The 11,292-nt window shown below is 38.6% G+C and overlaps 1 protein-coding gene across 1 annotated transcript; it reads left to right on the top strand.

Annotated features, from left to right (window-relative positions):
- The first annotated feature begins 3,125 nt into the window (after positions 1–3,125).
- On the top strand, positions 3,126–3,975 carry LOC148917778 (heavy metal-associated isoprenylated plant protein 28-like). Its single transcript, XM_089050400.1, has 3 exons — positions 3,126–3,253; positions 3,382–3,457; positions 3,710–3,975. The coding sequence occupies exons 1-3, from the start codon at positions 3,248–3,250 to the stop codon at positions 3,973–3,975; spliced, it is 348 nt and encodes a 115-aa protein (XP_088906526.1). The 5' UTR covers positions 3,126–3,247.
- The last annotated feature ends 7,317 nt before the right edge of the window (positions 3,976–11,292 follow it).

Below are 11,292 nucleotides of genomic sequence, written 5' to 3'. Positions count from 1 at the left end.
TAGGGTACTCTACAATTTATTTTCCAATGATCCAAACAATCTATTTTTTAGGCCTTCATTCGTTGATCATCCTTACAAAAAATTAGACAATTCGGAAACCATTTCGACATCCAATTGTGTCTTACAAAATCAATGAACACAGTGCTTCTAGAAAATACTAAAATTTCAATAACTTTATTGAGTGGTCAAATGATATTGGATTCAAGTTATTTTTTGTAGAAATGATCTTTGAATGAGTATCTACAAAATAGGGATTTGGATTAGTGAGATACAATCCGGAGTGGGCCCTATAAGGGTTGTCCCTCAAATAAGCTTATTTGAGGGATCCCTCAATAGAAGCTCTCTGTGTATATATATATATATATGTATATGTATACGTGTGTATATGTGGATTTTACGTTCCAGGTTTGAGGTTTCTTGAGCATGTGCATTGAGACTACAGGTCCTAAATATCCTAGATATCTGAGGTGAAGACAACCACGTCGAGGCATCACCGTTATCCACACTGTAGGAATTCCTCCTTTATCTTTCTCTACTTTACTTTCCCCTAGTTTTAAACTGAATCTTAGATGCTCGCTTGCTCGCTGAAGTTTTGATTGAGGGTGAAGCCCTTTGGATTAGTCTTAAGTGTTGTGCATGCCCTTACCTTGTACATGTTGGAAGTTGGGTTGTTCTGGTGTTTGCAGGGATGGTAATTTGGGAATTGTTCCAAGTACGGGGGAGATGCTGTCTAAATTTTGGTAGAAGTCGAACTATTTATCCATTTAAATTAGGGCTACAAGACTTTTTAGTAAAGTGGGTCCGACATTAGGTAGATGTCAAACGGGAAGCAAGGTTTGCCATGGATTCTTAAGGGGAATACGGGGCAGGTCCTGTCAAGTGGGGATCAAAAATTTATTTCTTTTCTACACTTCATATATGTATGATCTTGATACCTCTTCTGCAATCGTATGATTGATAGTCTTTGAATAGTTGTTGTTGTTGTATATATATCCATGTACAAAAGCATCCCAATTATTTTTTCTACTTTCCTTATTTTTTTAATTTTTTATTTGGTTGTGGGTAACCGTAAGACTCTTACAAGTTGGCATAGGCCATGGGACAGTTTTGATGTTTTGCACCATGCCAAGGAAAGCAAGTGCGGAGGTGCACTCATAAAGCAAGACAAGGTCGGAAGACATGTGTTTTGGGCTGGGAATTGGCAGCCAAGACATGGCAGGAGCGCAGCGCAGCACACAAGGAAGGCAATGCATAATGCGCAAGGCAGATTGCGCAGCGCAACACACAGGAAGGTAGGTAGCGTGCAAGGCAAGTTGCGCAGTGCAAGGCAGCGCCAATGCGCAAGGCAGATTGCACAGCGCACGCGGGCAGATTGTGCTGGACGTGGCTGAATGTGGCAGTTTGGCTAGAGACGTGCTGGAGTGGGTCTAGGACGTGGGCAAAACGGTTTTTGAGCAGTCCATGGGTGGTTGGACGTGGCTAGAGGTGCTGCATGCTTAAAACCCGGGTTGTGGCATATCTTGGAGCATTAGTGGGTGGTTACTTGATAGTGGCAGCATGTTCCAAGTAGTGGAGAGATTTTTAAGGAGAAAAATCTGCCCCATGATGACATGAGTGGTCTACAAGGTGGCGGCTTATGAGTGCTAGACAGGTTTTTGTGGAAGGAAAACATGTCTAGGTGGCTAATCTAACGGTTGGCAAGGTTTCCTACATAGATGGGGGTGTCATCTACATAGTGTAAGCTTATAAATACCTTGTGAAGGTGTGTGGTTGAGATACCAATTGATGTGGTAATCCAACTGAAACTGAAAATTTGTAATCCTTTGCTATTGTGAATAGAAGGTTGAGAGCTTTCCCGTATATGTGTGTGCGAAAGTTTCCTGCATGAGGCAAGTCTCACTTGTGGGCGCTGGTATCATTTGTTCCGCTGCATGTACTCTGAAGCCTCACGGGTTTTGAGGTGAAGAGAAGGCTGACTTAGGTGGAGTCTACTGAATTCGTTTCTTGTTCTAGTGAATTCGTTTTGTTTCAGTTGATCATCTACCAAATTCGTTATTGAGTTTGTACTTAATATTGTTTTTTAGATATGAAGAGGACTCACTGAGGTAAAATTATAAATTTGTTATGACTTCAACTTTTTCAATTTTGTACTTTTTACTAAGGCATTAAGTTCAAATTCTTTGCTGGAGCACAACGAGTGTATGTTGTCCTGTACTAGGCCGCTCGTGGCATTAGGGGAATCAGTTGCATTGCTTACAAGGCCTTTCCAAGTTTATCAAGCAGTTGAGACCCTGCAGCAGATTTTAGAGGGTACAAACATGCGGTCTACCATGACATGTCAACTTCGTCATGGTTAACTGACTTGCTAGCATGCGTCTATTAGAACTCATGAAACTTTTGTTGTTTTGATTAGTTATTGCATGTTTGTATTAGAACTCATGGAACTTTAGAACTTTAGAACTCATTCAGACTCTTATGAAGTTTGTCCCACCAAAAAAGGAATATAAGGAAATAAATAGAATTATTAGATTTATAATCTCAATTCTGTAATGGGTGCATTTTCACTACCATTAGGATGACCGATCTATAGCATAGCATATAAAATTAAACTATATAACGTAAACAAATAAATTCATACCTGGATATAATGATCATCATCAACAAAATCAATGGCAATCTAACGTAGCTTGGTTTCGCTTGATTGAACTGAGAAGGGAAGAAATGTAAGGCATTGACGCATGCTTAGAAGAATTAAAACCACATTCTAACATGTGGCAATAATATTTATCAGACATGGTCCCGTCTCAGAACCAAAAACACTAAAACATGATCCGGCAGTTTTGGCCAGTATACATGTGCCTTTCTTAGACTCAAAATTTCCTACTCCAACGGTCAACTATTTCAGTCATGCATTATATTAAACGACTAATATCTGAGAAATAATTAATTTGACTTAGTATTAAATACGAAGTCAATGCCCCTCTCTAAACCTTGTAGCTTGTAATGGATCCCATAAAAGAGATGGAGCAGGACAGGTGGCCCCTTTTTATTGGTCGAAAATTGGGATACTTGCTAAGTAATGTCTTGCTTAAAGATCCCATCTGTAACCTGCAAGACAGGTAGAAGGAGATTAAAGTCGGTGCACGAAATTCATAATAAACTACATATATATACACTGTCAATTTCATAGATACAGCTTCATACAGAAAAGCTCATAAAGATTTCTTCAACCATTTGCAAAAGCAGAATGACGGTAAGACAACTTCTGTTTCTGCTCTGTTTCTATGCTTTTTTTTGGGTAACAAATGAAATGAAGTTGAGATGATATTATCTGACTATTGATTACAAAACCACTTTGACATGATGCTTTTCAATTCTCAGACAGTAGAGATGAGAGTCCATATGGACTGCCCCGGATGTGAGAGCAAGGTTAGAAGTGCCCTTCAAAAGCTAAAAGGTATATGTACACCACCAAATTGAGTTTGGTGTATATGTAACACCATTAAGATAGTAAATTAGAGGGATGAAAGAAAGGAGAGAGATGGAAGAGTGCAAGAGGAGGGAGAATAAGTAAAATTAGAAATTCAGGTTCTACATTTTTGTTCCTGATGTCCACATCTGGTTTGCAGATCGACTTTCTAGCTCTGTGTTTTGATTTTTGATTTTGTTACCTTATTATCTTAATGGTTTGCACTTTGATTTGGATTAGGTGTGGACAACGTTGATATAGACATGGCCATGCAGAAGGTGACGATCACCGGATGGGCTGACCAGAAGAAGGTTCTCAAGACAGTCCGGAAGACTGGTCGTAGGGCTGAGCTGTGGCAGTTCCCCTACAGCGCAGACCACAATAACTTCAGTACAGATCAATATTATAATCAGCAGTGCAATGGCCCACTCAACGACTATGCACCTCAGCCTTCATCATGGTACAACTACTACAAGCATGGCTATGATGGCCCTAGGCCAAAATAAACAGACAAAACCTTCCTGCTCTCTCTTTTCATTTCAAACCACAAAAGAGTGAAAGGTCTATCTATGCCTATATGTAGCATGAATAGCTAGCTGGTCCTTATACAATCCATATACGTTTGAAAACCAATTAAATAAGGCTGCATTTAGATGGAGCTAGTTAAAATATTAAAAAGAAAACTATTAAAAATAAAATAAAATTAGATTGATATATGCAATCAATGATTTCAAACCCATTTTCCTTTAGTTTTGGCATACATGGATTATAATGTCAATCATTTCATCCAAATGGTCCGAAGAGCAATTCTGACAAGCATTATAAAAAGCAACAAATCGATACTTAATTAGAATACATATATGAAGATTTTAATGAGAGTGATCAAACTAATATCAAATTGATTTTTTTCCTTTCTTTTGAAAGCAATGTCAAATTGATTTCGAAATGAGTGGAAAAAAGAATCGCACCATATGTCCCATGCACATGATATTTTATACCTAATTAATTCCCCCAGTTTGGTTTGTTTGCAACTAATACATTAGATTAGAAGCACATGGTACATGTGATATTCAGTCGTTTTGCAATTTGTATGTGACTCATTTATTCTTAAACGTGTTATTCTTCTACTGTGCAAGAAAGTACCCACTATACATATATAACGACGTTCATGGAAGTTTTGAAATATCACGCAACCAGTGCCGGAGAGCCTGGAGTGGTTCTGGCCCCCTTCATATTTTTATCTATCTTCTATTATACATTTCATGATAAAATACTTTCAATTGTTCATGTAAAAGGATCTATTTTCAATTTTGTCTTTAAATTTTTCCTTCACACAATTACGTAATTAACTCATTTTGGAGTTGTTTCATTCAAAATCAATGCGAGCTATTAAGTACCTTTTTGGTAAGAAAATGTAGACATTGTAGGCACTTCATCTAGTTACTGAAAACACCCAAAATCTCAAGCCTTAATCCTTTCTTTATACTCATTTTCTTAGTCCCACGCCACAAGCCTATCATGCAAAGCATAGTAGTAACTTGATTCACCAAAGAAAACTCTCATGCCAAGCCTGTGCAACATCAATGGACCATCTCCAACTCCTCATTTAGTGTTGAAACATTAGCACAAACACGGTCACTGAAAGAAGAACAAAGTAGTCCCCTAAGACTTGCTTCTCTCTCGAGATGCTTTGGGCCTAGTTCTCTTTAACTCAAAAAAAGTGGCAACAAAGGCTTGATTCACCACTCTATAGCGGTCCAAGAATCAACAAGCCCGGACAAGCCTTCCGAAGGAAAAAGACCCCAACACGGGTTAAAAAAGTTTCTAAATTCAAAAGCTTTTTGAAAAAGTAGTTGTAGTTTTTCAGCTGTTATTTAGTAGCTTGGCATCAAAGGCTCCGATCAAACAACACTTCAATTAAATCCGACCGTTACAAGGAAAAACCATCATATAGAGAAACCCCACCGACTTTATTTTCTCCTCATAAAACCCCAAATTCACTTACTGTTCTTATACAATAAATCACCAACCCCACCCGCTGATTCTCAGAGCTAAATTTATTTTTAAAATTTAGAATCATTCTTTGCAAATTCAATTTGATTGTTCAGAGTATTTGTCCCACATTAAAAAAGTTAAGGGACTCATCATGAGTTATAAGGAATTCGAGTACTCCCCCTAACTTCATTCATTGATGATATTTCTCCATTTTCTCACTCACACATCGCAATGCCAACAACTGTTTTTTTTTTTTTTTTTTTTGAACACATCCTCATCATGTTTGGACATGCCAAGCATACTTATTTTTCATTTTTTCAAAGGACTTGATGAAAGTTTTTCCCCTTTCTTTGTACGCCTCTTATTTTTCATTTTTCTTTAATATAAGTGATAGTCTAAACTATAAAGGAAGGGGAGTTGCTCACACATATAAACTACTAAGATGTCATAGGGTTCGAACTTGAGACCACTGGTTTGCAAATCAATGCCCTTTTTCACTAGGCTGCACCTCGTTGGCTAGTTTTACTTTCTTTTAAGTTTTAATGTCAGGATTTTTTTGTCAAAGTTCGGAAGGGGGAGGTACACTACTACGTTTCACCATTTGCACGACGAAAGATTGCGCGACGAAGAATAATTCGTCGCGCAAAACATCCTGACGCGACGAAAGAAAATATTCGCCGCTAATCCACTGAAAATTTGCGCGACCAAATTTTTCGTCGCAGAAATGTCTTTGCGCGAATGAAAAATCGCTGCCGCCAAACAAGTTAAAAAGAGGGGGAATTTTTTGTGCGAACATTTGGCGCGACGAGACATATCGTCGCTAAGACAATCTTGCGCGACGGTACATTAATTCGTCCGCGCAAAACGGATGTAATCGCAAAGAGAACGAGGATATTTTATTTTTGGCGCCAAAATTACCTGTTGATATTTTTGTTTGCGCGACGACGCATCGCTGCTATCGCGTGAAAGTTCCAAGTTTGAACGACGAATATATTGTTTTGCGCGATAATATTGCGCGATGAAAGGTTGGGCGACGGAAAATACTAGCGACGCAAAAAGTTAGATGTCGCCGTCATAGCGCCGACGAAAAAAAGGGTTTGCGCGACGGACTGTTTGGTTTTTTGCGACGGAAGTTTGCGCGACGAACTTATATATTCGTCGCGCAAAGTCCTCCTTCTTCATATTAGAATTTCCACAGAGGCGGAATGCAAAAACAAAGCATTCGCGCTTCTCTCAACCTCTCTCTACTGCTGGGACTTGAATACATTGATTGGGTAAGTATTTTTCGTCATTAGTTTAAAAGTATTAATTTAAGTTCGTACTAAGGTTTTTTATTTTGTTTTCGTTAGGGATATTTGTAATTAGCGATTGGTGGAGAACGATTGAGAATGTATTTTATTCGTTTTATATATTAATAATGTAATTTGTTATGTTTAAAATTTTCTTGTGAAGTTATATTTATATTATGTTGTTAAATTATAATGTACGAAGTTAATTGAAATTAACTTCGTGCTTTTATTTTTATGTTTAGTAACACTTAGTTTCCCGTTCGAGATTAGTTGGATTTCGTGCATGTATGCGTAATGCATGACTGCGGTCCAACTAATTCTTGAATTGTCCCATTATTTGACAGTTTGTAATGCATAGTGTTGTCACGCATCTATGGTTACAGATTAGGTTTCGATTGTGGATATTTTCGCGTCATCTCGTACGCTCTTCGGGTGGCACGAGGTATTTATACCTATGGCCACCCCAAGAACCAGAGCGAGATGTCGCAAATTCATCCACGCCAAATCTAATCTCATGTAGTCGAGGTTACGTGGCAGGAGTATGCATTCTGAATGGGATAGGACCTTACCGAGGCATAAGGTGACATTATAACTTCGCATGGTTGTTATGATTGTTGTGTGATTCCGGTTTCAGGAATTATGGATGTAGGTGATACAAACCCAACAGATGCGCAGATTTAATACTTGGATGGAATCGAGAATTTTATTGAGTTTGCACGTAGACACAACCCGGTGCAACTAGAATCCGTTGTCCTTGTAGGAGGTGCAACAACACGCTATGGGAGACATTGAAAATGTTGGATTTCATTTAGTAAGGAATGGAATGATTGAGACATATAGCATTTGAACCTTCACGGGAACAATTAGAGCATGTCATTTCAAATGTCACAAGAGTGGACAATGTTCAACCTATTATGGATGCTAATGATCAAGTCATGGATATTATAGATGTTTTTCCATTTGCATCACCAACATGAATCAAGAAGAGCAAGATGATGTGCCTACACCAATAGACAGCTATGGAGTTTGAACAATATGAAAATTGTTAAAAATGTCAACCAAGAGTTATACCCAGATGCTAGAGCTTTTCCGCCTCATGGCTCTTGTGGAGCTAATGCACGGAAAATAAAGTATCGTATGTGAACCCTGTTTTGAATACTTTTGGGGTTTTCAAGAGAATGCTTCTGACGGACAATTGTTTGTCAAACACCATAAAAAAGAGTGTAGAAAGTTGAATGGTCTTGGATTAAGTTATATGAAAACAATTGCATGTTATTCTACAAAGAGCATGAATCGTTGGATACATGTCTTATATGCAATGAGTCGAGATTCAAGATGACATCTCAGAATAGGACGACTAAGATCCCACAAAAAGTCATGCGTTATTTGCCCCTAAAACCTAGGTTGCAGCGATTGTATATGTCGACGCATACTGCCATAGACATGAGATGACATAAGGAAAACCGGGTAGACGATGATGTCATGCGGCATCCTGCAGATGGGGAGGCATGGAAAGAGTTCGATCGAACGCTCCCGAGTTTCTGTCCGATCCTCAAATGTTAGATTGGGACTTGCCACCGACGGATTCAACCGTATGGGGTTCTAAACCAACAAAGACAACACTTGCCGATTTTCGATTCCCATATAATTTGCTGCTTGGAAATGTGGAAAAAAGAATATGATGATGATGCTTTGATAATCGAGGATCCCGGGAGGTCAATCGATGTTTACTTAAAGCCGCGGTTGATGACCAAGGATTTATGGACAAACGGTGTTCGCACGTACGATAAATCAACTGGGAAGATGTTCACTTTGCGGGCAGCAGTTATGTGGACTGTGAATGATTTCCCAGCATATGCAATGGTTTCGGATGGAGCAAAAAGGTTATATTGCATGTCCTGTGAAGGAAGATGTAATCTCTGGTTGGCACGCTGGAAAAGTTTGTTACCTTGGTCATCGGAGATGGTTGCCATGGGACCATGAGTGGAGGGAAAAAGATAAAGAGTTCGACGGAACACAGAGCGCCGCTTAAACCTGTAGAATGGTCCGTGATGAGATATTGACCAGCTTAACTGTTGATTTTGCTCTTCGGAAAACAGTTAGTCGACGAATCTTCTACACATATGAATTGACGCACAGTTTATGTTTTGAGAGCTCCATATTGGTGAAACTAAAATTGAGGCACAATCTAGATGTGATGCATGTTGAGAAAAATGTATTCGACACATTGGTGGGCACGATTCTAGATATCGAGGGGAAGACAAAGGACACGATCAAAGCTCGTCTTGATTTGGAAAGAATGGGCATACTAAGGGGTTTATGGATGAATAGGGACAATGATAAAGCTAGAAGGGATCTTGCATTCTTTTCTATGAAACCGAATGACAAGAAAGAGTTTCTAAAGTTTGTATCGCCAGTAAAGTTTCGATGGGTATGCTTCTAATATCGCACGTTGTGTGAATGTTGACGGGGGTAAATTTACTGGACTTAAGAGCCATGACTGCCATGTGTTTATGCAACGCCTACTTCCTGTTGGTATTCGACACCTATTGCCGGAAGATGTAGTGAAGCCAATCATTTTGTTGTCCAGATTTTTTTCCCAACTGACGGCAAAACTTTGCGAAAAACGGACATGTTTCAGTTGCGCCATGACATTGTCCAAGTCCTATGCAAGTTTGAGATGATATTTCCTCCAGCTTTCTTCACAAGTATGATGCACGTGATGGTTCACTTGCTAGAAGAGGCATTGCTTGCTGGTCCTGCAACTATCGCTGGATGTATCCAATAGAAAGGTATATAATCCTTATCGTTTGTGTATGCATCATTATCACATGCTTGCTAATTTGTATCATATCGTTTTATTTTGGCAAGCTCGAGCTGAAAAGTGTACGCAATGGCAGGCGGCTCGGGATCAATCGAGAGGCTTGGGTTCAATATGAGTTGCTTACCGCGAATGTATTTGAAAGATGTGAGACGGTTTTCAATCGCCCTCGCAGCAATCATGACGGAGGTATGAGAAATGAAAAACTTTCTGTTTGCCCAAAGCGCACGACCTTTGGAGATCCCCGATGCGGAGAGTCATTTTCTAGAAATGACATGGAGGTAGCGCATTGGTTCGTGCTGAACAATTGCGATGAGATCATGGGATACTTATATGAGCATGAAGAGATGATGAAGCGAGAACATCCATCACATTTGGTTGCCCAGAAACACCGTGAATTGTTTCCACAATGGTTTTGGATTCTATAAGTTATCATTGTTTGTTATTTGAGAAATATAAATTGTAGTTTTTAATTTTGTCAAACTAACATATGAATGGTTTTGTATAATATTAGGTGAATAAGTTGAAATTATCGAATTCCCCAACTTACAGTGATGAGTTATATAACTTATGTCGGATCTACGAATTGTTCTCGTTGTAATGTCAACGGCCAAATTTTGGGCGAACACTAGATGACAAGTTGTGTACGCAAACAGCGGTGTCCATGTCCTAGGTGGAGGCGAAAGTACGGATATTGATTTCTATGGCAAACTCACAACTGTTTATCCGTGCAATTGCTTTACAAATATCGATACCAAGTGATCATGTTTAAGTGTCGATGGTTTGACACCAACCCAAATAGGTCGGAAGTGTTAAAATCGATCATGGCTTACTTTCTGTGAACATGAACAGAACTTAGTATGATGACGACCCTTATATTTTGGCAAACATGGCAACACAAATTGTGTATCTGGATGACCCTAAAGCCGGAAGCGGTTGGAACGTTGTTTAAAAGATGGATCACAGGAACGTGTATGCTATACCAGAACTAGACCCAACTGACAACGACGTGGACAATGTGGCTGACCAATGTTTAGAATCTTCAATGGAAAATGATGCGGAAACACTTCGAGATACTAATGTTATACAAGAGCCATTTCAAATACAAGGAGTGTCTTCAATCGAAATACCGATTCAGTCAATTACAATTGACCTCGGTGATCTTCCGCGATACAATGTTGCAGTTGGCTTGAGCAACGACGATGATGTAGTTATAGAGGAGGCGGAGGACGAGGAGGAGGAAGAGGATTGGGAGACCGAAAGTGATGATAGCGACGATAACCGAAAGTTATTATAGTTCAGATGATGAATGATGAATTTTTTTTGTAATTTTATTATGTTAGTGGGCATATTTTGTGATATGCAAATGTTTTGATATATGTACTTGTTATATCCAAACATTATATATGTGCAGAAATGAAACATTATTAAAATAAATGTAGTTATACACCATTTGTAAATAAATATATCCAAGTAATTTGTATCATAAAGTTTAAATTTATTTTGACAAAAACTTTTAAAAAATGAAAACCATATAACCGAAAAAATGAATACAAAGAAAATAAGATTATCAACAATCCTTCAATTCTCAAATCAAAAGAAAATAGAATAAATGATACTTTCATACAATTAATTATATGTAATGATGAATAATTCAGCTTAATAATATGTGAATGAAATAACCTTGCGCGACGAAGGCATAATTGTCGCGCTCATTT

The sequence above is a fragment of the Prunus mume genome, linkage group LG4 (assembly GCF_029339155.1).
Source record: "Prunus mume cultivar Tortuosa linkage group LG4, ASM2933915v1, whole genome shotgun sequence".
NCBI lineage: Eukaryota > Viridiplantae > Streptophyta > Magnoliopsida > Rosales > Rosaceae > Prunus > Prunus mume.
The sequence above is the reverse complement of the archived record's forward strand: the minus strand, read 5'-3'. Positions and strand labels throughout refer to the sequence as shown.